This window comes from Anopheles aquasalis, chromosome 3 (genome assembly GCF_943734665.1).
Source record: "Anopheles aquasalis chromosome 3, idAnoAquaMG_Q_19, whole genome shotgun sequence".
NCBI classification, from domain to species: Eukaryota; Metazoa; Arthropoda; class Insecta; order Diptera; family Culicidae; genus Anopheles; species Anopheles aquasalis.
The window spans coordinates 7,700,001-7,727,500 of NC_064878.1; the positions used below are offsets into that span (position 1 = coordinate 7,700,001).

General features: G+C 50.1%; 2 protein-coding genes across 8 annotated transcripts in view; one reads left to right on the plus strand and one right to left on the minus strand.

Moving 5' to 3' along the window:
* Window positions 1-25,487, minus strand: part of LOC126577762 (uncharacterized) — a 27,365-nt gene extending 1,878 nt beyond the window's left edge. For 2 of the 7 annotated variants that reach the window (XM_050239649.1, XM_050239656.1), the window contains exons 1-4: window positions 17,965-18,152; window positions 16,807-17,288; window positions 8,145-8,699; window positions 5,239-5,463 (exon numbers count right to left, since the gene is read on the minus strand). In XM_050239649.1, coding sequence (XP_050095606.1) covers window positions 5,239-5,463; window positions 8,145-8,699; window positions 16,807-17,246 — 1,220 coding nt within the window. In that variant the 5' untranslated portion in view covers window positions 17,247-17,288; window positions 17,965-18,152. Of the gene's footprint in view, window positions 1-5,238; window positions 5,464-6,044; window positions 6,267-8,144; window positions 8,700-16,806; window positions 17,289-17,960; window positions 18,153-20,876; window positions 20,909-24,202 lie in introns of those variants that run through there. The other 5 variants (XM_050239650.1, XM_050239653.1, XM_050239652.1 and 2 more) reach the window with 5 other exon arrangements.
* The window catches only part of LOC126577757 (zinc finger protein 569), a 63,372-nt gene that overhangs the window by 2,789 nt on the left and 33,083 nt on the right, over window positions 1-27,500 (plus strand). The window lies entirely within an intron of this gene.

Below are 27,500 nucleotides of genomic sequence, written 5' to 3' on the forward strand. Positions count from 1 at the left end.
TTGAGCGTGTTTCCCGTTGAAGGAGAGAAGAAACAGGAGGAGGAGAAGGAGCAGTGTGACACAACACAGTGTGGCCACCAATAAAGATAGCAATCTTTGAGCTTTCGAGAACACCGAGAACCGAGTGTGACGCTCCACTCTACCCTCCTCTTTCTGGAATGTATACATTCCACGCTTTGCTTTATGCTCGTAGTGAGCATCTAATAATATGATACAATTCAATTTGTTAACCGGATTATCAGATCGAACCTTCCTTCCATCCTTCGCCCTCGTCCTGGATTGAACCCAGGATCAGCCAGATTATAGATCTGAAAGCCAGGCTGCCGCGAGACCGGAAAGCGTGTACCCATCGCCGATGGTGACAATGGTAACAATTGCTGACAACAATTGGTTTTCCTCTTCTCCTCTTTGGCCGAAGAGCGATAGTGATCACGGTTCTCGGTTTCAATTTACCGTAAGAGGGAGACACGGACCGCCGAGCGTCCTTTTGCGTCGCAAATCGGCACAAAATCGGGACCAATCAATGCATTAATGCCAATACTGTGCTCTCGTCCTGCTACCTACTGCTTGGCCGGACGCGAACCGAAAACTTTGCCCAACACAAATCATCCCCGGCGTGACTCGGCACGATTTTATGAGTTTCTCGAGCGCTTTTATGCTGCGCCGTGAAAAACCGCATAAAACTGCCACCAGCAGCAGCGGTACGTCCTTGGTGTGGGGTTGGAAAAGTTATGAGACCCCAGACCGAAAATCGTCGGGAAGTCAAATCGAAATGTGTCATTACCATTAACGCGGGGCGACGGCGTCGTTGTCGGTCGAGAGGTGGATTAATGTCCGTTTTGTCCTTAGCAGGAGCATCACGAGCGCCAGGACCATCGTGCGCATTAAATGGCGTGCACTTGTGCAGCTGTTTGGCTCATTAATTGTAACATCCTCATCCGGACCGTGGGTCCCAAGTGTGTCAACCACGAGGCAAGGACATATCCCTTTTGCTTGCGGATCCTGTTGGTGACATTTTTATTGTTACTCGTTACAACAGACCACACCAAACACCTCATCTCTTACATCGTCGTCTTGCAATGTCGTCGTCGTTGTCGTTGTTGTGCGTCGCAAACACCTTGAAAACCGCAGGCGGGCAGGTAACATTGTTCATTACCAGTTTAAACATCCTTTCACCGTGGCCGTCCTGTCGCTGTCCTCCTTTTTTCTCGAGAAAGGAAAACGAAGTAACAGATAGCACACACCACACCACCACACCGTACCACCGTTAGTCCTTTTGTGGTGGTGTTTCGCGAAGAAGACGACAGACAGTCGCCGTGGAAGAGTTGGTTTTTGTTCTTCAGTTGACGATTTTAATTAAGATGCCACGTCGTTTGCCAGCCAATTCTTTCCAGTGAATGAAGCGATAAAACGATTAGCACCTTCTTCTTGAACTGGCAGGAAAATGGAGCTGGAGAAGATGGACTCTTTTCGTCAGCTCATAACTTCAATATTTTAAAACCACTTTAAGCTGGAATCGGAGATGCATTTTGGTAAGCGATTGAAGCGATAAACCGCACGTTCGTTTCCCACAAGAACGCGACACTCCCTGGCCATCGCATGCGCATCGAATCATTCGAAAACCAGACCGAGGTCCGGTCGAAACAATCAATCAAATCCCATAGAATGCCCTATCGATGAATGCTGTGCCCCGTGTTCTGTGCTAATAGATTATGACAAATTTATCTACGATCTTTTGGGCCCCTTCGCATCAACCGATCGTGTGACGACCAGCTGCCAAACCGGGTCCGGTCCGAAGCCCGGAACTAATTGGCGAAATGGCGGTCCATATGGCCAACCGAAGCAGCAGCAGCAGCAGCAGCAGCAAGAGAGGCAGCAAATCAATGACAGATGTGTCCACTTGTGGTGTTTTTGACCGTCCTTTTCCTGGTGGCCACACAACAAGCCAACACGCCAAAAGTCCCCTCCCGGGAGTAAATTACCGGAGTAACAGTAGCCAAGCCCACCGGGAAGAGTCGCCCGGGGGGGGTTTCTCAAGTGCTTTCACTTTCTTGCACACACTCGGTCGCGGTTGTGGAACGAATCTTGGTCACACTTGGCCGTCCAGGAAGGAGAGGGCCGAGATTTGAAGGGGCCACAGCCGCAGAGGCCTACGAAAAGAATTGAACACCTAGCGCGGAGTGGAGTGTCTAGTAGCGCTAGTTTATGCGAAACCATAAATTGCAGACAATTCCGCCATTTCTGCCACCAAAGGGGGGGGCGCTCTCCCATTCTGGCCGGTTTTCTTTTCCGCTTCTCTTTATCGTGGCCGCATATCTTCAGTCCTTTCGTGTGGAAGGAAGGTGTCAATATGGTGAGTCGAGAGCGGTGAGCGGTGAGAGTGCAAAGATGATGAACGGATGAGCTGCAAGGAATCAAGGGAGTTTCTCCTTTCTTCTTCCACCATGGTGCAACCATTTGTCGCGCGTCGCCTCGTTCTATTGGCCACTCTTCCGCCGGCAAGTGGCTGGTGGATAGCATCTCGATAATTAATTCCCATTCTCGATCAATTTGTACGTCTAGCGAGATAAAAATCTTCACAAACCGGCACCGGCAAGACCGACCTCCAGGGCTCCAACTGGTCATCCACGCGGTCCATCCAAAAGCAAACACAAACTAATCGGTTCCGCGTTCTTGACCGACGGCATTCTTACCGTTTCTTTGCGTCCAGGAGGTTTAGGCAAAGCCTGGGGAAATGGGGATATCATATTCCTCATTTGTCTCTGCCCTCGGAAAAAGGTAATTGTTTCATACGAATACGAGACCACCGAGACGTCCACAAGCCAAGCAAGAGTTCAAGAGTTGGTGATGGGAGAAAGCAATCGCTGGGACCAGGCGAGCGACCCCCGCGGGAATTGATTGCTCACTTATTAATAATCCCTGCTGCTTAGTGGTTTGTCCTTCGATCCCAATTCGATTCTCCCGGGGGGGATTGTTATTCGCTCATTATCATTAGGATGTTTCTCTTTGTGGTTTATGCTTGTGTGGAGTGAGGAAGAACACACTAACCCAAATCTTTCTTCTGCTTTTCGATAACCTTTTTATCCATCATTCCGGAAGAGAAACAATTGAAATAAAAGGCAATGTCCCAAGAATAATGCCACAAATCAATTCAAGGAGCGCCTTCTCCTTGAGAAACTGGCCTCATATATCTTGTTGAAGAGCACACAAGTCGAAAGGTCCCTGCGCTCCACGCGAACCTTCGAAACATGCCATGTTTGAAGCCACCAACTCCATCACTCATCGTCGTCGTCCAGTTCTGCGTCTGGTCAAGGCTGCGGCTCGCCAGGGTGCAAACGTCAGCAAAAGCGAACTCCCCCCCCCCCCCCTCACCCAAAGCCCATCGCCGTTCGTTTCACAGCTTGCCACCTACCGCGCCAAGGTAAGCACCGACGGGCACACGCGCTGCGTCCCCTATTTAGTCAATCAATTCTCGCTCAAACTACCCTCGTCCGCAGCAGTCCGTTCCGTTTCAATTCCTGCGTCATAAACCCCAACACGAAAACGGAACCAATCGGCTTCTCGTGTTCTGGGGCGCTGGAATGGCGCCTTTAAATGATGACGATGGTGAACCTGCTCCTTTTTATCCTTGCCTTCTTGGCCGGTTCCTTCCAGTGGACCACCGAATGAAGGATGGTGGATGCCGGGCACATCATTAAGAGTGCGACCCCTATAACAACTCCTCGGAGCGCCTAAACAAACACTGTAGGAGAGTTTATAAAAATATTACTCCCGAAGGAGACGAGTTATTTAAAGTGGAATTAGGAACTGCTTCGGTGGCCATCACACATTCCAAAGAATGAGATGAGCACTGCAAGCAAATTGGTGCACCGAGGAGCACAAACAAATCTGTGTCAGTTTCCTCAGTGATTGACCCGCTTTCGCTCGCACTGAGAGACACACCCCTCGGACAAATCCTTCAACACATTCCGCGTGTTTGCGTCTGTAATCTGCAGAAGAACGCAGGCCTACGTTGCCTTCCTGACGCTACAATCCTGACATTGTTTTTCGATGCTCTCCGTGGGGGTGGGGAAACAAGTAATTAGACGCACGTCAAACGCCGTCCCATTAATTGACCGAAAGCCGACATTAATGAGTGAACACAACAGCCCCGTTCTTCCAGAAGTTGGTTCCGTTTTTTTTTTTCACTTACTGTCGTTGTGCAGTAACTATAGGAGCTTAACCTGAGGGCGATTCGCACCAAGAAACTACGGAAAAAAACTCCGGTGCGTCAATAGAGAGCCTCCTTAGTACCACAAATTCGTTAATCGAACGTTAATGACCGCGAGAAGTACCGGGAGATTCGGTTCCGCGTTCTCTACGGTGACCGTTTAGTGACGGTGACGCGTTCGGTGCATGACTTTCGCTTTAAAGGAGTTCGGTTTCTGTTTTTTTTTTGTACGGGAACTATTCCATTAATATCTTTTGTAGGTGATCATGTAGTTCGAAAGCCATTATCACTAACCCATTAAACTCGTGATGGTACACCGTGATACACCGAGTTAAGAGGTTGTTAATGAGCTGTTAAGGGTGGCCAGTTGCGCGTTTCAAACCGACCTCTCACCTTGACCAAATTGATTGGCATCTTTTGGACGGACGATCGGAGAAAGAACATTGGTTCTCACCGAGTACAATGCTCGGATCATCGTACGCCTGTCGCTCACGCACATGATATCGATCTCGAATCAATCGGTGAAATCAGAGAACACGCGCAACCAACTAACGGTCTCGCCGGCCGGCCAGCAGGGAGGTGATGTTTCAATTTGAAACCACCACGAGGCTCGACTCCTCTGCGGTAGCCGCACAGCCATAGATATCTGCTTGAGCTGCTTGAGAAAACCTGAAACATCATCCATTATAATCAATTTCGATCATGAATTCGATCCACTTTCCCCGGGCGAAGTTGAAGTCTGGCATGAACAGCGGGATACCTCCTTCCCCCCCGAGTGGTCAGCAGGATGGGGGTGGTCGTTTGAGGCCACTGAAATCGGTAACAAATTACCCATCAGACCCAAACGGGGCGGTGGTAAACGGTACCAACCAGCGCGCTGAACGAGAACGATCATCAATCAGCGTTTGCTGCGCCCAGGAATCGCGCCATTCGCGAACAACAAATAGAGATCTCTCCTCGAGCGAAGAGAGGTCAGAGGACAGGTCCGGCTTTTGTAAAATAATAACAACTAATAATAGATAACTTACCTTTCGTCGCAACTGCAGTGCATCAGCGTGTTGACGCGCCAGTTGAACAGTCCGTACTTTGTCTCGAAGCCCAGCACCCAGAAGGGGCATGATAGATCGTGCTGCCGGCAGCACCGGTCCGCCTTCGAGTTGCCGCCCATCTCGACGTAATTCCGGGCACTCCAGCCCTTACCGCACCACTTGGTGCCCGGGACGCGCAGCATGCTGGACAGATCGCGCCGCTGCCTACATTCGAACCACGGGGAGGGGGTAAGAAAGAGAGCGATAGCTTTAGTTCGGTTTTTAAGTGAGTGGACGGGGAAAGGGAAAGGAAGGAAAGGGCTCTTCATAATTGATCCTCTCGCTATCTCACCGGCGGCAAGCGCCAGACGAAATCAATTTCAATCGAGATCGAGATCGGGGATCGAGGAGCACCAGGGGATGGAAATTCGGGGAAGGAACGATCGATGCTACAACGGGAACATCACAACTCTCGAAAAGGACACTCCGCATAGACACCGGGGTGGGGAGATCCTTACGGAATCGAACCAATCGAAACACGCTTGGAAATGACCTGATCCGAATGATCGAACGAGGGCACTGCGACTGCTTGTAGTGCTTACCTGTGTTACGATTCGATCTCTGGAATAAGATAGTGACCTACATCGTGGGAAGACCGCATCGGGATGACCAGCGGCGCCTGCTCTCTGTCTCACTCTTTCTCTCTATGGAAATCTCTCACTCTCTCGCTCTCTCTCTCTCTGTTTCTTCCTTGAATGCCCCTCAACTGGGGTCCTGCTTCCAGAAAAACAAAATCAACAACTAACCTCTTGTCGCAGGCACAGTGGCTGAGCGTGATCGCACCGAAATTGAACAACTGCCACCGGGTGCCCATGGCCGGAATCATGAGCTGACAGTGGTCGTGCTTCCGGCAGCACATATCCGCCCGTGATGCGCCTCCGAGCTGGTTATATCTGCTGGCCGAATGACCCTTACCGCACCACTTTGTGTTCGGCGACAGGAACCAATCGGCGATCGCTCGCTTGTGCCTAAGGATTGTGATTGTGCCGCGATTGTGTAGAATGCATATGCGTTTGCGTTGTCGGATTGTGTTGTATTATTTACCGCCGTTATTCGTAGTTTTTTATGTTTTTGTTTGATTTTACAAAAACCAATCATTCAATTACGTGTCAAATTGTATAAGTACAAGTAAGTGTACCAGCATTCGCGTTAATGCGTACACAATTGTGAGCGAATGGAAAGAAACGAAACGAAAGATAAAAAATAAAAAGAAAGTCGAACGTTAATTACGGTACGGTCGAGTGGGTAAATGTACTTAAAAATGGGATTAAAATGTTTAAAGAAAACGGGGGAAGTATGTGCAAAAAGTAATAACTAAAGACAATTGTTACGAAAAGGATATGAAAATGAATTAATTTACAAAAAATAACGCTTCGGAAGAGATAAAAACTCAGTATCACTCGTTAGGGTTAAATAATAATGCAAACTGATAAATCAAAATCAAATTAAGGATAAATAAGTAGCTATCAAGCAACAGTTAGTAATGTGAAACTAAGTGTAAAAGTATCAAACTATTTAAAATTGTTAAATATAGTTTTAACCCTTTTGAACCGTTTTTTTCTATGTTACACTTCAACTACTACTCTACTCTTTGCGCAAATGCATGTGATCCCCTTCATCTTCAACCGCATTAATGTGTTATGTTCCTCAACCAGAGTGTGCTTGTTAATCGTTTGTGTTACTTTATCCCCGGATCTATCCCTCCAGCAGGAAACGGTTAGACAACGAAAGTGGCAACAACATTCCAGCCTCCCAGGTCTGCTGAAACGATCTTCGGTGCCTCCGGAAGGACCGACCGATGACGAAAGCCTGATAAGACCCGATGCGGTCGACACGTTTCGTTCTCCACCCCCCCCCCCCCCCCTTTCGGTGGTGATTGATTAATCGTGAATCCACGCGGGCATTAAACGGCAGTTCGTCATCGACCAAAAAGGTCAGCTGACGGTACGGCCGTACCCTGTCATCATCATCATCATCGTCGTCACCACCATAATCATCACGATCAGGTGCGTGTCGTCGATCGGCTTTAATTTTCATGCCTTTTTTATCACTTTCTTGCTAACGGCATTCCACGAATGAAATGCACAACACCTCGACCGCAGAGGCTTTTGGCGTGATTTATGATAACACAAACGCAAGCGTTTGTCGTGGGCATCCCGTCCAGGGGGTCGCTGCGTGCTTCTTCACTTTCGTTGGAGGCGAAGAACCGCCAAGTGTTGCACGACAAACGGCGGCGCATGCGCACGCACAAACACGCGTGTCGCAACAGAAAAGATATGTTGCACAACGTGAAAGTAGTAGCCGATGATGGGTTTGCGGCGCCGTTCAGCGAAAGGTGTTGCCAATTGGTTTTTTTTTCCATCAATGCCCGCGCAGGTCTGGAGAGACGGAAAATGTGCTCCTGTGACCTCCTCATACACACCGAGCAGGAACTACTTCCATCTCATTCGTGCTTGTTAGTATATTCCTCGATTCGTTCGATTTGGTGCTGGTTACTAGTTGTGAGGTTAGTTTCATGCTTTCCTAGCGCTCCTGGGTGACTTGGATAGGCGAGAAAGAAACGAACGCGCGCGCTCGCGTACGCCAACAACCACGGAACCGGATTTAAAAAGTGTCATCTAACTGTCCATCACGTTCGTTCGGTTGTCATTCCTTCCGTACTTGCAGTGCAATAAGGAAAAAGGGGTGCAGAAGGTCGGGATATGTGCTACCTAACTTGATAAACCGATAAACTGTTCCCCGTGCATCAATCGTGGGAATTTTTGGGTGATTTGGGGGTGCATTGTATGTGCGGGATGACAGGGGAGAGGGGAAAGGGGGCCAGGCGCCAGTTAGTGGACAATTACCTCTGCAGCTTCTCGTTCGCTATCCGCTGACGCTCCGGATCCGCACTCTGCAAACCACTGGCGATCTCTTTCAGCTGCTTGTGCCGCACATTACACCGCTGCTTCAGCTCCTGATAGTTCAGCAAACCGGCCAACTCCTCCGGTATCTCCTCGAATGCACGCAGTGGAATGTACGTTAGGTTCCGCATCCCAAACGCATCACTAACGGCGGAGGTCTGTGGGAGTGCTCTTGAGCTCGCTGCACCGTTGCTGGCCGGAAACTCAAACACATTGTACTGCAGTTCTTGCATCTCGGGCGTCACTATGTCCCGTTCGATGTACTCCCGGAACTCGTGATCTGAGACGAGTGAATGGCGTGCTGGGCCAGTGAAGGGGGAGGTAAAATTACGTGTCCGTGCCTGGACGAATTCTGCGGTAAATTGGGCCCGGAACTGGTGCACCATCGAACGTTGCCGGACGTACTCGCAGTCCATCATATCGCCCTCGCTGTTGTAGATGATCTGGATCAAGCTGTTCGGTGTGGCCATCTGCCAGAGCATCAGCGTTTTGTTGGAACTGCAAGAAAGGGAGAGAGGGAGAGATGGGGAATCATTAATTTCTGGATCGTTCTGTGGTGCTAATGTGTGTGCGGAAATGATAAGACCCGAAACCAGTAATCGAACTGGTTTTCAGGAACATTCTGACTGATCCCCTTCCGGGGGGAGGGCGCGGATTGATAACCTCGCGGCGCGTGCGTGTGCTGTGTGGGGTGCCGATAGTGACCCACATATCACTCTGACGGGCTCTGATTCGGTTCCCAAGGCGAAGGCGCGCTTGATGGACACCATACGTACAGACCGATCGGATCTTCACCGATCGATTGTCCTCATTAGGGCATCGTTTATGTCATCCCGTGGTGCTGGGGGCCCGCAAACGAATCGAACGATCGATTGGAATCCAATTAAATAGCCCACGGGAAACCAGAATCGAGAGAGCATAATTTATGTCCACCATCGGGGATGAGGGCTGGAGGATATGTACGATGCTTCGATTCTCTCTGACACAAACAGAAACACAGGAAAGGTGGGCTTTTGGTACCATCTTTTAACGATGTCGATGAGGAGAGAAGGTTTTACAACCCACCGGGGTCCGATTGTGGCCATTGGAGCAGCACCCAAAAACAAAGTCAAAGCGCAAACCCAGCAAACTCTGCGCGCTCCGTTTGGCGGTTGCTCTTGAAGGTTACGAAATCTCGTAAATCTTGGCCTCTCTCTCGCGCTCTCTCTTTCTCTTTCTGTCGAGGGGTTACACCTTCGGACGCGGACCGTGTAAGGAGTGGCCGCCGAAACGTGACCAAAAAACCATGCTTCACCATCGGCGACACCAACGAGCCGTCGTCGACCATTCGAGAGCCGATTTGGCCATCCTTTTGATGATTTGTGCAGCGAGGCGAGAGGCGAATCAATTGCTACATCATCATCATCATCCGCCTCATTGCAGCGGGAGGGATTGCGAGCGAGCGTGTTCCGAAACCAATTGCGCCGTTGCTTTACAATTGGATCATGACAATTTCTTCGGCAAATTTCCTCTTTTTTTTCGGGCTGGAAGAAAGAACCACAGAACGGGCACTCGGGTGCTCGGGTGAAAGGTCAATCGAAACGACAGCTAGAGTGTGTCTCGCACGACATAAGGAAAAGCGAAGGTTTTCCGGGTTTTCGCACCCTTCCAAGGGTTCGTGCTTACCGGGAATACCGGGGAGGAATCGAGGCAGACAGGTAGAAGGGGGGCGAAACACTTAAATCGGATGCTGGGAGTATTCGGCACCGCATCAAGAAGGTGGCCAACCAATGCTCTCGCTCGCATTGTTTATTTGAATTCGAAAACCGCACTTAGAAAGCGGAACCCAAGGGTTCTGTGCCCGGCCGTGCACTGCTCTGCGCTGGAGCGACGCCGGACACACATGTGTGGACACTTTCCGTGTGTCCGTTTTCCCATCAGCAGCAGCAGCAGCAACAGTAGCAGCGGCTGCCGAATGGTCTGGCTGTATGGTAAGGGTTTTTAGAATAAATCCGATTAAAGCGGAAGGATGGCCATCCAGTCCCATCCATCTAGACTGCCCCATCGGACAAGGAACCACATCTCACTCTCTCTCTCTCTCTCCCGGGACGACAGAGCGTCGCGGAAGAGTATGCAAAAATGTTTCGTCTTGCGGTTACCGCGGGCCACATCTCTCGTCCGTAAACGACTCGCCATCAACTCGGAAGTGGTGGACACATCCGATCCAAATGTGAACCCGAACTTCCGGCAAAGGGCATTGAATCGCATTAGATTGCCTTGAACTCAATTTGGCTGCAACGTTTCTGCAAAAAGGCGCAGATTCGGCGTCACGCCAAAAGTTGGAGCTCTATTCGAGCACAGATTGGTTGGAGGTCTCATGGCGCGAAACCTTGGATCGATTGCTGGCACGTTTTACGATCCTGCTTTCCTCCAAATTGTTGGTGGAGTTTCTGACGTGAAAGATCGGTACCATAGAGATGGTGAGCAGGTGTTCCAAAACGGGGCAAGGATCGTTTCCTGTTGTGCCGCTTCCTGGTCTTTTCATCTCCCGACAGACCGTTTGTCTGTTTTGCCGACAATTTGCGGTTTTGTTTTATTGGTTTCAAATTACATTGCACCTTTTACCCTTATCCTAACGGAATGTTCTAGTTTTCGTCTCCTCCAGACTATCACGGACATTCCATTTGTCAGAATTATTACCTAAAATCTTTCATTTTTTGGGGGTTGTAAAGAGCGATTGTTGATAATCTCCACTCCACGTGGAACTTAAGAACATGATTTGTACTACCACTACCCCTCCTGCATTCTAGTTCCGCTCCCACATTCTGCGGCCCTTCATCAAATAAGATTTTATTGATTCTTAATCTGAAGAATCTCGGGCTTCAGAGCGGGGGGCCCAGATCGCGCACTATATATTATGTTTGAAGTGTCGCTGTCGTAAACTATAATCAATTTTCCTTTCTTGAGCAAAGACTAGGAGCCGGGCCGGGACAGCGCTGCTCAGACACGGGCATCATTAGACCGAGAACCATTAACATTAACGATCCCACCAGCGAGGGTTCTGCGCGATCGTTTGAAGTGCGACGCGTGCAACACAGAGCTCTCTCGTCAAACTTCAAAGGCACAAGCTGCTCCCAACATGCCCAGGAGACCGTGGCCGATGATGATCAATAATAATCGGCAGCGAATCGAAGTTAGAGCTGCAGCTCAAATAAACAATTTTCTCCCTCTAAAGGCCCTTCGGAGAATGGCTGCAATTGAGACTGCAGTTCGATGCTCTGCCGTGTGATGCAGATGCTTTATTTATTGTTCTTGAGGCCACTACTGGGAGCGCTTTGGTGTAGTAGCAGCAGCAGCAGCAGCTGTAGCAACGATAGCCCAGCAAATGCTTCATCGTCAAGTGTCCGCTGCCCGGAGAGAAGAGATCAGGGAGAAAGTCACTTCCACCCCATGAGAAAGGTGCAAAACTCGGCATCTCGGTGACGGAAGACGGATAAGAAGCGGGTCGGTCGGTCGGGCGGCCAGTCTCGTCGCGACGCGATCGGTGACGATTAATTAAAAGTGAAAGATGCCACCGGTCGGTGTCGGGGCGTTGTCTTTTGTTGTCGGCCCCCCCTCACCGGGCTCATCCTCGTTCGATCCATCCACCGGTAACGGTTTAGGCGAACGAATCGTCGAAAGATGAGCTCAACTCGTCGGTATTCTCGTGGAATGGAATTTCCAAACAATCTTCGAGCTGCTGCTGCTGCTGCTGCTGCTATTAGCTCCTCGATCTTTTTCCACCCCACCGTTCTAGATATCCGATCTTTCCGAGCCGTTGTAAGATATCCGACGTAAATTAAGTAATCGTTTCGAGAAAGGGCCCCTTCCGTTGCTGCCGCCACCGGCACCACCACCGCCGCTAATGAGTATGAGAGGGGTCACGAAGGGATCTGGGGTCTTATGAAGGCCCAGAGAGTTCATAAAAGTTTAGTGACCAAATTTATACGCTAATCCCCGAGCTCCCTCCCCCACGTCCCCCCGAGTCCGAAACGATAATTGTTTGTCGCGCAGCACGTCGTTCTAGCACGAGTGCTGGACTACGATGATGGTGATGATGATGCCCGCGGGAACTACGAGCTCTGGGCAACCGTATCGTGAGGGAAATAGCCCTTGGTCCCTTGTTCTGGAGGCAGAATATGTATTTTTGAATTTTTATGCCCGAGCTGCTCCTCCTCCTTGATAATAGCCCCAGGGACCTGATGCCGGTGATGGTGAGCTGATGAGCATTGCGAGATGCTTTTTCCCGTTCCGGTTACAACTCCGGGCACCAACCATAGTTGCTTCATCATGGCGCGCAACCGGGCGCATGTTCGCGATGATAAATGGTATCATGTTGTGCGGTGTCGTGATTATGTTGTTGGTAGGTTGATAGGTTTGTTGACGACTAGCGAACAAGCTGGCCGCTGACAACTGATTGCGAGATGCAGAAGTGACCACTTCTTCGGGGCACAGGCGTGATTCGCGGTGATCCGGAACAGTAGAAGCGGGTTAAATGTCACCCCAAACCGACCACGTGGTAGCACAGGAGCATCGTGGAACATCCCACGAGGTGCGCGCAGTCGTCAAGCGGAACGCAATAAATTCTTGAATCACACACCGTGTGCCCACGCATCACCCGCAAAGCCCCGGGACGAAACGCACGTGACTTTGTCACGCCGTTCAAACGCTTGTCAAAACACCGGACCGATCAACACGTCGATCCGGCCCGCCGCACACCCCCTGACTTCAGGTGGCCCAATATGTCGTCGGCCAACCGACAAATCTTCTGGCCCACGTCGAGCCGAGCGACAGACAGACAGACAGCTAGTGAGCATAAATTTCCCTTCGCCAGGGCGCAGGGCGAACTGTATGTCATTTCGAGTGTGGTGGCTCCAGCCGCATGGTGGGCCGCCTAGGGCTAGGGTCGCGATCGCACGGCATGCGCCACCGAGCGTCACACCGCAACGCTCAACGCGTACGTAAATGAACTCGATCCATGACACCGGTGCAAGGGGCCATAGCAAGACCGCGCTGCTCGCGACATTGTAGCGAGAAGAGGAGGTACACGCGGCACTGACCATTGCGATTGATGCGGATTTTCTTCTGCATCCCAAATGGCGCGTTATTTTTCTTTTCTTTTTGGCCTGTTCCTGTACTGCACCATCTAAAATTAGCCAATCCGCCAGAGGCGCCTCTGTTGCCCAAAAAACGCAAAGCGTGTGACGGAAATTTGCGCGATTTCTCGCGGTCTCAGCCGCGCCAGTGGAGCGTCCGCAGCACATCCGCCGTGGAGTGGAATTTTAGGCCTTTCGCTTTCTAATACCACGAAACTGCTGACAAAGGCGATGATTTTTAGTTGAGTGATCCCGATTCCTGGCGCCCTGAAACTGATACCACCGGTGACATCACCGGGCACCAATTCCCATGCGACAATTATTATTGCGAATTAAGCAAAGTGTAAATCCGTCTAATCTTGGGCCCCTGGTGGCCCGGGACATGGTATCAAATGGCAGCAGTGAGACAAAAGCTACTCTATACTCTGGTCGTGGTGGTGGTGAGGGGTGACCTGCATAACCAAACCGGCACCATAATAAAGCGCACGGCTCGGCAGGGATGCTGCTCATTTTGCTAAAAGTCCTGTCGACGGTACCCTACCCACTTGGTCGTGAATACATTGTTTCGGACAGGAGACAGTAGGGATATCTGAGGGGTGCCCCTTTGTCTTGCCCCTTCGCTGTCATTGAGGCAAATTGCTTTTAATGTTTTGCTCACTACAGCTACACCCTCTCTCGGGATGCCGTTTCGTGCGTACGGCATAAGTTCCATCCCTTCGCTTAATGTGCCACTCCACCAGAACCACCAGCATAGCACAGCGGCTGTGTCTGTTCCGCGTGAAAGGGCCGAGGATCAAAAACATACAAGGAATAAATAGACGCCAAGTCGCCAAGACGTGCTCCGTGACGTGTCGTCGAGTGCAAACACAAGAGAAAAAAAAAACAGCTGAGTTCCAGGTGGGGTTGGGTGTGGGTGAGATTTGTTTAACTCTTCGGCTACTACTTCCGCTGCAAACAGAAGCGCACGATGAGGTGCTTGACATTGCATACTGCCACGCCACCAGCCCAGCGCGCGGTGCGAGACTCGATGGGTTGGGTCAAGTACTATGTTGTTGTTTAGAGGATGGTGTAGGATGTGGTAGCATTGATGATGATGTCGGGAGCCATGAACTCGCTCGTTGAAGTGCGCTATGCATCCCGCTGCTGCTCCCTGGTACTATATGCTAATAGAGCAAAAGAGTGTACTCCCTCGCTCTCTCTCCCTGTCTCGTCGCTCGCTGATCCATCTTTCGCCATCCCTTCTTCTAATTAGACGGTCTCGGCATCCAATCAAATCGCTCAATTAGCTAACGGAGCGAGATTTAGCGAGGTGAGGCGATTTTGAATGTCAAGGATGGGAAGGAGGGCGCACACACAGCGAGGCCCCCACGATGCAACCGAACGATGGCACCGGGCAAGTCGATTGCCATCAATAAAACCGGGTCAACTTCCACAGTGACCGGGCCATCGCCATATTGTCGTGTTGTCCGCAACTCGCCCCAAAGGGGGCCCCGAAGGAAGGATGTGGTGGTGGTGGTGGTGGTATGCGAATCAATTAATGGACACAGAAAAGTCGCGCACAAACTTAATTGAGTTAATTCAACATCGATAAAGTCCAATTCGACACTCCTCGACTACCTCGGTACCACCACAGCGTTTGTGCCGTGGTCGTGGTAAGTCCCATCTTTTCCCCCTTCCACCATTTGTCGGTTTTTTTTTCTGAGAACCGGGAGCCGTCAGTTTGAGGTTATGGGCCTTTCGTACAATGTCGCATGTGTCGTACAGCGCAATTCGCACTAGCGCCATGTCCCCCTATTTTTAGGACCAACCGCGAAAAGGAAAAGGTTTGTAAACAAATCACCCGACCACGCCAGTACACCCACACAAAACCATTAAAACGGAAACAATAGAAGCTAGTTGGGGGGTGGTGGGGCGATGTGACACTTTGGCGGCGTTTACTCATAACTGGCCGCTGTCAAAATGTGACGGATGGGGCACAGTTTGTATTATGCAATCGACGCACATTGACTGTGCGAGGTTTTTTTGGCGATCTTCCAAGTACGTCGAGCACACCCGAAAGAGATCGTATGATCTATTTCCCACTCACACTCCGCAAACCCCCGGCAACGTTGATCTCCATCCCTTTTTTCCGTCGTGGTGGTGATGGTGTGTCGCGATGTTTTAAAATTAGTTTCGTCTCGCGAGTTCGGGATTCGCAAAAGCGCCACCAAGCAGACAGAGGACGGGCAGGGCAGGGCAGGGCAGGGCAAGGGGTAGAGCAGTATTTCTGGCGAATCATCCGATCCGCGTCGGCCCGAGATCATTCGATTACATCGATAGCAACGGCGACGGTGACGACGCCCTCTTCGATTCTATGCTGTTGCTGAATTCGAATCGACTTAGCCATCACACTAAGTAGGCGAGAATCTAATCAGCCTACCCAGTCTAGTCGTCTAAACGTCTAGACGTCGTCACAGGCTTCTTGGTCGCGCGATGCCACAAGTTGATCGTGCGTCGAGTCCAAGGTGAACTGGCTCACGCGGTGTGGAGATTCGATCGCTTCTCTCCACCGAGGTTGCGATACCGGAGACGAGTAAGAATTCGATCAGGTAGAAATTTGTGGTGACCAGTTGTAATCAGACCGGCGGACGGAGTTCTGGCAATGCTTGTTGCCATGCCCAATCATGCCCTGAGGACCGGTTTCACGGCCCTCGATACGAATCGCGGGGGAAAAAATGCAAAATTTGGATAATCGCCTTACAAGAACGGAATGGGTTACGAAACGCCTGGCCGTGGGGCGCGTGCCGGGTGCGCAACGTCACAACTTACTTCACATTCAAATGTATGCCTTCCTGTTATGTGTCCCCCTAGTCCTGTGCCACACGCCACACTATTTGGTTTCCTCCAAAAAGTTTCGGAAAGTGAGGCCATCAATGGGCCTGATCAGGCAGTTCAATTTGCACCTTTTGCTTTACTGGAAATCGGTGCCAGCTAGGTGGTGTACTCTTTAGCGAAGGCTCGAGTGGCCTAGGGGCCATTAGACAAGATTTGCTAATTCCCTAAACACCGACCGAGTACTGTCAGTGAGGTGCATGAAGAGCATTTGGGCTCGAGTGGCTAACGACCGGAAAATTTGGTCAACAATTATCCCGGGTCCGGACGACGAGTACTGCTGACCTGTCCGGCATGATGAGTGGTTTTTAGTGGTTGGGGACCACCCTCCCGACGTGATGACAGCGATTAAGTTCCCAATCCTAAGCCCACCTACTGGACACTTAAGATTGTCCATCACTTAACGGAAGAGTGCAGGAGGCCGGACCTTTTAATTGCTTGAACGGCCCAAAGTTTTGCCAACAACTTTGTTCCTGTCCCCGGCCCTGCTTCCTCGCACGTGGACCGGATGCATCCGGTCGTAGCGCATCCGTGGATCGATTGCAATTGAACCCGGCATGGTTGCTGTAAAATACTAGGGAAATCGATATCGAGAACACCATGCCCACCCTCTTGCTTACCTATTGTCGGCGATGCTGGTCTCCTTTCCGATGATACCGTTCCAAACGAGACGCCGTTCCCGTTCACCATCACTGAGCAAATCGGTGAGCAGGAAGTTTTCCAACCGTTTTTCGTGGTCCTTTCGGCCACCGCTGCCCCCACCACCACCGTCATCATCTTGATCGGCGTTATCAAAATCGATGACGTTGTCTGTATGATGATGATGATGATGCTGTTGTTGATGCCGCTGATGGTGATGTGGATGCAGAGCAGCTGGTAGCTGCTGCTGCTCCTGCTGTTGTAGTCCCTGGACACCGGTCGTCACTGTCACTGACAGCAGTACCACTATCAAGGGCACCAGCACCATAGTGACACGTTCTAGTGCAGCCCCAAGCCCAAGCCACTGCTGCTGCTGCTGCTGCTGCTGGCGACGATGTTGGTGAACTTTCACTTGCGACATAACTGCCTATCTTTGCGATTTACACTCAGGACACAACAGGATCTGGAGAGCAGAGAAAAGAGATAGGAAGGATAAAGAGAAGTGGATTTAGTATCTTCAGTTACACTCTAGGTAACAACGGACCACACAATTCGCATCACTCCTTCTTCTAGAAACTTCTAGACAACGCGGGTATTTCAGTTCGCTTGCCACACAAATGCCGCGTCTCGCGTCACAAGACACCACACACACTTCTTTTGCCTTCTTCTGTTGCCTTTCCGTTAATGCCTGTTCCTGTCCTCCTAGACGGCGATAGTGCACGTCTGCACGATCACGCGATCCGGCGCGATTTCACTGGTGCTGCTGCGTTCAACCACTCGGCGATCAAACAGCGGCTTCGGCGGCCAGCAAATACTGTTCAAGCACGGCGCTAATTGGGCGTAAAATTAGCTACTACCGCTAGCTCCATCTTCAGCATCAGCATCCCCTCACTCACTCTCCAACATCATGAGCATCATGAGATGTTCCCGCGATGTTCTAGACCAGAGATAGGTAGATGGCCTTAGAAACGTACGGTAGAACGGTGCGGTTTGGGAGCCGAGAGCTCATCACACTACTCGGTAGTACACTATACTATCGCGAAAGAAGCTTTCTCGCCGCCTGGCACACTCACGTACAACCTTCGCATCAACGCAATACCTGAAACACAGCACAGAGAGCACCACAGAAACCTACCCACCCGAAAAAAAAACTGTAGCAAACAAAAAGAAACTGGGCCTTCCAATATTCCGCACCGATCGTACGATGTAACCGCTTTCCTTCCTTTTCCTTCTGCGTTCCTTCTTCCCGCGTGCCGTCCGTCGAGTTGAGCGAGTGTTTTTGGCGCGTCGTCCACAATCAACCAACCAACCAACGGTCGTCTGCGACGGAAAGTACGAATTTGGCGTGCGGCGCGGCCAACTTAAACCATTTTATATGAACGGGCTGAACGGGCCTTTTGCGAAACGACGACGATTGACTTCGGGTTCAAACTTCGGGCCCCACTCTCTCGAGGCGCCTAAGGAGGTTGGAAAAGGCGGTGTGCGCGAGCGCGTCAGCCGTTGGCGAAAAAAAAAACGATGACGTTGCGTGTAGCTACGTTTACTTCTGAGCTGAGAGCTACAGGGTGATGAATCAGCTTAGCTTAGGATTTATTGCAACGAACTTGACCGGATTGGGTGGTCTCACCGGGCGGCATGTAGGAGGATTCCATTCCCAAACAAGGGACATGAAGTGATTCAGAAACCGATTCTTGGGAAGATCCTGCGTACGATCAATCGCAAGACAGTTGCGTGGAGTGCAGCTGAAGAATTTAGCCTCCCAATCGATCATCCATCGAGATCATCTGATCCCTACGCAACAAGAACAGCGAACAGCCCATTAGGACTGGCTATTAGCAAGTGCTAATAACTAAGTTCTGCGCGCGATCGCAGTTCGTGCGCGCGAACCTCAGGAACACCCTGTTGCGAACGAAACCAACTCGATCGCACCAACCTGCTGACTTCGCGCAACCGTGTGTAACGGTCGGGCCACGGGTGTACCCGCCGCAGACCGATCGTCCGACACATTCCAACACCGGATCGCGAAACGAACGAACAGGAGGACGCGGAGGACGGAATGAAATGAAGATCCCGTTGAGGGTGAGGGAGGTGTCGGAAAAAGTCGTACGATCGCGATCCGGTCAAACATCATGCCACACGACCACACACACTCCACACCAGCCGCGTGATCGCGATTCGCCGGAAATTTCTGATGCAATGGCGCCATGGTGTGCGGTCGCGCTCGGATGAGCTACTTATCATGGTGATAAGCAAGTTTCGGGGCTTTCTGGGAGACCCTCTCGTTGCAGATCCTCTACCCCCTTGCTTGTGTATTGCGTATTCGCACCGGAACCGGAGGTAACACTGGAAGGGAGGTTGTAGTAGTACCGGCCAACCGTTCCTTATCTTATCAGACGCTACCCTTTAATGGGGGGTATCCGAAGGGTACTCGGCAGTTCCAGGGAAGTCTACTACACCCGATTGCGATTGCCGCGCATAAAGTCCACCAGAATCAGCCAGTTGTCGTCACTTATCAGGTGACAACACCGATCCCGCCCGTCCGTTTGTTTTGGTGCTCCCGTGGTGCTACTCACTTGCACTTGAGGCCGCGCGCATCAGGTGAGAACGCGAACCTCGCAGTCTCTCCGCTGTTTGTGGTAGTCGACGACGTGTCCGCGATTGCTTCCACGTCGCTCGTTGGCCTCGTGGCAGCCAGCGGTGCGCAATGCGTGCTCGGCTGATCTCGAGTGTGCGCACCTTCGGCTCGGCTCTTCGCATATCTCGCGCGTATCGTACGATGTATGACGTAGGCCGGCCGGGCAATCCACCTGCGGTCGATGACGTGGTTGCCACTGTTGCTGCTGAGTGTATTTGTACACCGGTTCTCGTTTTCGTGCTTCATTCATAATGCCTTCTATGACGATATTCGCGAGACAGCGTCGTGGACGGCGGCGTTAGGCAGCTCATAACGCTTTCACGCAGCATCCCCTTAACCCCTATCACCCCCATCTCGCAAATACAGATGAAGCTCCACGATCGATCGATCGTTTCGTGATCGAGTGAGCGCGAGTGAGTTACCTGGTGCTGTTTAACGGCTATTTTGAATCGGGTGATGATGAGATGACGAGGTGGATCACTTCGGCGAATGCCGCGCCACCCGCGAAGGTGTTGAATCATCGCGGTGTGTTTTTTTTTTCTGCCGAGGAATTCCCTGAACTGCGATCCTGTTGTTGTGCCCCTATCGTATGACTAGTTGCGGTGACCAACCAAAACACAAACATTCCCACACACACACCCCCACCAATCATCAACCTCCACATCATTCCCATTCGTGCTCCATGGCAATTCACCACCCAGCAGTCGTGTAATGGAGTGGAATGGGGCGTGATGGCGTGATGCTTGGTACCATTTTTGCCAACATGACGCCGCCACCGGCATCGTGCTATCGACGAGGTCTCGTGCGACCTTGTATCCTATGGCAACGTGCTGCCCCTGCACCCTCATATCGTATGATTATTGTTTACTTGCCATCGGACGGAGGAAGGTTGTGAAGGTATCACGAGCAGAGTGGAAAGGGGTTTCCGTGGGAAAGGAAGGGATGTTGATGACTTCGTCTCCGAGTTGCGCGCGCGTACTGTACCGTACTGCGCGTATGGATTACGTACGCGAACTGCTGCAGTATGGGATGGGTGATTGATCGATTCGAGGACCGATGGAGCAATTTAGTGCGCCCAGAGCAAACCCGATGGGGTGCAAATCTGGTGCACAAGTCAATGAAGTTGTCCTTCAAGTAGAAAGTGCATCGCGTTGCCTTCGAGTAGAATTTTTCACTTGGAACTTTTTTCGATAGCTTGAGGAATAAAATTTCGCCATGTAAGCTTCACTGCACCCGGATGACTTCATGGTTTTTAGCTTAAAAAATGATCAACTTCAAAAACGATAAATACGGCTCTAAAGTGACTAAAAGATCAAATCGCATCAAATAACATGTTTATGGCATTTATAGAGTGAATTCCTGTTGGTTTAGAGCTACTTGAGTTGTTCGGAACGATATTCCACTCATCGAACTTACCAGACACGTATTCCGGTTGACAATATTCAAACAATGATGTTCCGGAGTTGAAATGTACCACAAATTTGAAAACTCAAATCAAATACTTTGCTAAACACAATATTTTTTATAATGACCTCAGCTAATGAACTGTTCTTCGCCACTTTTTTTGTGCCTCTGAAAATACCGCAGCACAAAAGATCCTCATAGGTTACTGGGATTTTTCCTTTTTTACGCCACAATTATTTCTTCGAAGCGCAGGGTACTTTGACGATAAATTAACACGTGACATTTTAAATTAAAAAATGGGAACTTGCCTATTTTTTACACGAATAATATTTATTTTAAAGATCGGACTCGTGCGTTTAATTCGCAAAAATAGAAAGACTCAATTCATTTTCGTTTGCTCCTCTCGCAATTGCTCCTGCACAGTTCTGTCGCATTCGTCAAACCATTGCAACATTGAACTTACCGCTAACGATTAGTTTGTACCACTAACGTCCCCCGGGGGGTTAAACCTGCGATCGCGAAAGCTGTCTGTCACCCGGGCCCGTCGCAGCAATCACTGCGGCTCCACTGCGCAATCAGTGTAACACGACGCCTAACGGATGGCGATGATGAAAATGGCCGATAAGCCGCCATAGGCTTAAGACGGCGTGGAAGTGGCGCCACTAACGTCCCCCGCCAATAGTCGTGCGAGCCGCGTGCGAGCTTGATTAAGTGATTGGCACAATTGGCCTCCGGGAGGGTGTGTCCGCTAGTGCAGCGACGCGCCATTGCTACCAGTGCCACCAGTGCACGGTAGCAGGAGATGCAAAGTAATCTGTCTGCCTCACACGTCAGGGCGGCACTGGAGGCACTATGAATCCGTGGCCGACGCCGTGCCTCCAATTATGATCGCAAGTGATATTCGGAGCATTGCGTAAACCCCCACCCATTGGCCATTGGCCTTTAATTGCTCGAAGCCAGCCAGGCCCAGTCTGCCTTCGACTCTGTGGCCACTCCGGTGCGGTCCGGGGCGACCGATTGATGGACGCAATCACTATACAAATTTTAGTCCGCACTGACGCTGAGCGAGACCGCAAATGACCATCTATGACGTGAGCGCGAACGAGAAGGGGAGAGTGACACCGAGGAGAGAGATGCCAAATCGCAAAAGAAGCAAGTGCGAGCGGGAAAGGGAGAGCGTCACGCTGAGCGTTACTCGAGTGAAGCCAAACGAAGAAAGACTGCGCGAGTGCAGAGCGTGCTGTGGTGGAGAAACCGGAGAGCGAATCGCGCAGGCAACTTGGTTTTTCAAAAACGTGCGCATGAAACGGAAAAACGAAAAATGCATCCAATGAATGATTTTGACCCACGAAAATGAATGGAAAACTCCATTTTACTGATATGTCCGATTTGATTTTCGTGAAAATCGGTTAGGTCATTGACTGGCAAGGCATGATGGGGCAAGCAAACGGGCACTGCACTTGCCGTATGCGACCACGGCGGTCAGAGAGTGCGCGAGCATAAGGCGCACGGGAGAGCAGAGCGCGCCTTGGTGGAGAGCGAATGGCTCAAGCAGCTTGGTTTTTCAAAAACGTGCGCGTGAAATGGAAAAGCAAAAAATGCATCCAATGATTATTTTATCGAAATATTGCCGATCGATATTGATATGTTGCCACTGGCCTGCAAGGCCTAATGGAACAAGCAAACAATCAAGAGACTCGGTGTATGCGCCAGAATGGAATCGCTTTTGCCATGGACAATGCATGCCACTGCAAAATATTATCGGCAGGTTTCGGCTGTTCGGTGGATATGCTGTAGGGCTGTTTGATTATCGCCAGATCGTACCGAAGACAACGGCTAATCAAATGATGATACAAACCATTACAGCATGTGCTAGGATCAAGGGTAAAATTATGCTCTTCGAAAAACAAAAAGATGGGCCAGATAACCATCAACGGCAGCATTGTGGAGTGGCTACCGATTAGGAAAGCGATTAGGAAATGGTTCACCTTTCCAGTATCGAGGTGCACTGAAAAAAATTGAGGCGATATACATAGACACGGATATGGCAAAGCTGAACGGGAGCTGGGTAATGGGACGCGCCTGCTTTACTGTTCCATACGGTGACAACTTGCAGGACCTGGACCTGAACCGGGAGGCAATGACAATCAACCTGATGCAAGGTCAATCGCTGCACCACGAGAGCCCTTCCTCCGGTGACATCGCGAGCACATGCTCGGAATTGTAAGGAATCAAATTGAAAATGAGTCAACATGGAAATGGTTAAAATGGGATGGAGGGACATGTATTCGCCAGCAGCAATGTTCATGCCGTGAAGATAACAAAATTGTGTAGCTATCGAGCCTCTTTGATAAAGTAGAGATGGGTATCATTAGAATGACATGGAAGAGCATTTTTGTATGCTAGGGAAGGAGAAAAATAATGAAATTCAAAATAATCCTGCTTTCGTGCATAGCTCTGTAACCGGGCCGCTTACCTAGTTAATGCAAATCGCACTCATCGCGACCCACACTCTCGGCGGGGCCCACACGGAACGGCAACAGATTTTCCTCCTGGGTCCTCGTCGCTCGGCCATCATTAAGCCAGCAAGCAAGCTGTGAAGAGGACCACGAGCTCGTCGCGCATTTCCGCGTGGGCACAAATGAATCTTTTCGGAAAAAATGGCGGCGGAAAAATGCCGACAACAAATGTGCCGACCATGGACTGTGATTATGATTTGCGCTGCTAGACGAGGCGTCAAGCTGCGAGTTAGCATTGTGAGCGCCACAGGACACCGTTTAAGGGTTTTTTTTTGCGATTAAAAGCCGACAAAAGGTGGGCCGCAAGCTTAAGGAGAAGAGAGCTTGAGTGATGGTGGTCGCTTAATGAAAGCCGCTCGCAAAGACACTGTCTAGCGATGTCTAGTGCTGACATATCGTGGCAATTATGAGGATGTGACAATCGTACCCCTTTTCTAGGCTAGATGGCGGAGAGTTTTCTGCACATCTGGCACTGTCGCGGAGTTTTTTTTTGTGTTTGTTTTATGTAGCATTTAGCAATCATCATTCGCAGCATTCAGTTTAGCATAAACATGAAGGGAAACGATGAAACGCGGTTCTATATGAATCTTTTGCCACCTTGACATGCTTAAGGTTCTCTTCAATTAGGATGCATTGGATGCAAAGCTGTTCTCCACTAATCGTGTACTGCCTCTTGTCATTTGAGCATTTGGTAAGCGTTAGGGCCCCTTACACAACCCCAATCGTGTGACTTCTGCTCATCAGCATCGTGAACCTTCAAGAAGCTTGCTCCCTACCTTACTGTTGAACGCAATGTGCAACTGATGTGTGGCCACTCACCTGTGTAATTCGATACCGAATGCCTTCTACCACCCGACAGCGGCTGCGGCAGCAGTTACACGAGTACGGCACGTGATCGTGAACAAATCAGCGGTGTTTTTTTCGATTCAATTTCTGCAACCACCAGCAGTCCCCGGTCTTCAGTTCGCGTTGCGTTTTGTTTTAAATATATTTTATATCAATTCGCCCCTTCCCTTTTGCACGCAACTACCCTCGCAGGGTGAGGGACAGGAGAGAAAAAAAAGCGGTAACTTTACACCGAGAACACCGAGTCGACACTTTCTCGCACGATCGCACAAACCGCGACGGAGGGGGAAACGAGGTTAGGAGGTGTGTCCTTCGATTTGCGATTTGAAATCTCATCCACTGGCCACTGGGGTGGCACTTTATTAATTTTATTCACTTCCCGCTAGGTTCTGGCAGCAGAATGGAGCCACTGCAATTGTTGTGCCCGTGGTGTGTGGTTAATTTTATTCTTCAAAATTTGCTGACCAACTGCTAGTTCACCGGCAGGTTATAAGTTATGTTCTCTATACGAATAGCGCGCCTGTGTCGTGTGCTATTAACACTTCACTTCTAATCAGGTGTCGCTTCTACGATGCGGCAGGTATTTTATTGATCTTTTATCACTCTGGGTGGAAGATGATCACTGGTTTAATCGGTTTTTTTCCGGTACAGTTAACAGAAGCTGTACTGGTGCGTAGGTTGCACCTTGCAGCTACTAGCAGAGCTCTTGCTTCGCACACAGACTGATCACCAATGTCCCGGCGGACCTTAACTGCCGACCGATCCCTACAACACCAGAGACACTTTTGGTGAAGCGCACAACCGTGAAGTCACTGCACCAGGGAGGGAAGTGCCGAAGTGGGATCCCGGTAAGAATTTATTATCTTTTCAATTAAATCAATCGCTTGATTGCGACTGCACTGCGTGGCCGTTTTCGTGGCCGTGCCCTGTTCCAACCGGGCGGCGACGGGAAAGACGATAAGTTGCGTTAAATTATTTTTTTTGCGATTACCGGTCCTCTGCGGGACACTCGCACTGCAGGAGGTTCCGCGCACTACTCTTTCACACTCCACTCCACTTTTTTTTAGTCAGCGGTGGATTAACTTCTTCGCGGAAGATGAAGATGATAAATTTCGATTCCTTTCCACCGAATACCTCGGAATTTGCGATCGTTAACCTCTGGTAAAAAAGCGAACACGCGACGACGACCGATAACCTCACCAGAGGTGCTGAGGTGTCCAGTGTTTGAATTTTTGGAAAACTTTCAACGACAACTCGACGCGACGCGAACCCGGTACGCGCGGTACGTGAATGGAATAGAGCAGCGCGAAACACGCGGAGAGATCCGAACGCACCGACGACCAAAACCGATCTGCGCCCGTCCACTCGACGACGGTCCGGGTGCGGCCACCGGTGTCGCTCCAGAGTCACCGTTCCCGATGCAGCGAGCGCGCGTTCGCTGCGTGCGACAGCAGCATCCGAATCTGGAGCATGCGTTGCGTCGGTTCTGGTAAAGTTAGGGCAGGTGGGGTGTACATATGATAAAGTACTATCTGCGAAAGGAAGTTGTAATCGAACGGGACAAAATGATGATCAATCGAAGGAAGCAGGTGCAGCGGGATGTGCTCGGCGCTTGCACAGCCAACTTGCCGCATCTTTTACCTCCATTCTAGCTGCTAGCAAATGCTCGCTGATGAAGCTATCAATTCATAAGTCCGGCATCACTTTGTGCAAGCCCTGGACGTGGTCCTGAAGTGAAGGAAGTGATTGTCTGCATCTAAAACCGGCCCGGTCTTGCCGCTTTTAGTTATGCCAGCACCGTAAAAGCAGTTAATTGGTTGTTAAAAGAGTGCTGTTTTGCCTCTTCGAGAACACTGCACACATTTTTTTCTGTTGCTGGATCTTCCTGGGACAAGAGAGTGAAAAGCGGTCCGGAACATCGATCGGTCCATCGCCTAGCGAGTGTGCGCCCCTGATTTGTGCCCCTGCGGTGCCAGTGACTTGACCAGGCATCAGAAGGGATTAGTTAGCACTCGGAGAGAGAGAGAGACGAAGCTTTGGGCCATGTTGAACATATTTATGGCTCCGAGAGTGATAAAGTCTTGTGAGGTTTTGCTCTTGTGCGGTGCAACATGCTGATGATCTTCGGCCGGTGGGTGATGACTGTTCCTTCCTCCACCTCCTCCAGGCCGACTATTCGAGGCCAACGGAACGAGGCAAAATTAAATTATTGGCCACCGCGAGGCGGTCTAGCAATATAGAGAGCGAAAATGATTTTACTATTTTACGAGTGTTTCGGAAAACTGGAACACTGGATTAGAGGTTATAAATATGTTTTCCTTTTTTTATTTTTTGCTGAATTTCCATATCGTACCACCAGGATCGACGGTCGAGAGCAGGCATTAGAATGGGGAAAAGTGAAAAGATCGAGATAGGCGATCCCGTTAGGAGTTTACGACATTCTCAAGTACATCCCATTAGCGCATTCGAGTTACAGATTGTTTTAATAGCATTTGTACTCGTTTAATTTTTCTTTTTTTAAAATTTTATTCGTTTTTCGTATTCTTCATACTATGGTTCATTTTTGTTGTGTTCTTGTATCCTTTTAACTTATTTAAGTTGGCTTCCAGTTGTCTTGTGTCTCTTTGCTTTAAATTTTCTGTGAACCAAATGAAGGTGAACCGCAACTTTCAGAAAGTAATTTGATTATTTTCCCATGTGTCCATCATGATACGATGTCACACTTCCGCGCTTCTCTCTCTCCATTTGAGTAGCTGGTATAGACGACAACGTCTTTACTATCTACCGTACCTCGCAATGCAATGCAATGATTAGATAAGACATGATGCAATCGAACGGTGGCAGGGCCCAACCCAACAAAAAAAACCGCCCAAAAAACATCTGAGCCACTGCAGGTCACCCTTTTTTGCCTTTCAGCGAAGGTATGTTAATGGGTAAATATACGAGCATTCGTTCAAAGGTTATTGATATGTTTGACTGTTTGAAGGACAAACTAGTAATTCTTAACACCCGTGAGCCCGTGGGTTGTTGCTGAAGCTAGAATTGCTCGCTTTTGTTAGTTAAATATGCGCTTCAAGAAGAACAACAACTTAGAAAGAACAAACAACATTCTGTGGAATAGACTCAACAAGTGAATCAACAGTCCCTGTCGTCTCCGACTGACGTTCTTACGCCTTATGCTCGCAGTTTTGCTTACTTCAGCAACGACAACGCGCGTTTCTCGAGTGCAGAGCATGTTGTAAGCAAACATAAGCCTCACAAGAAACCCTCA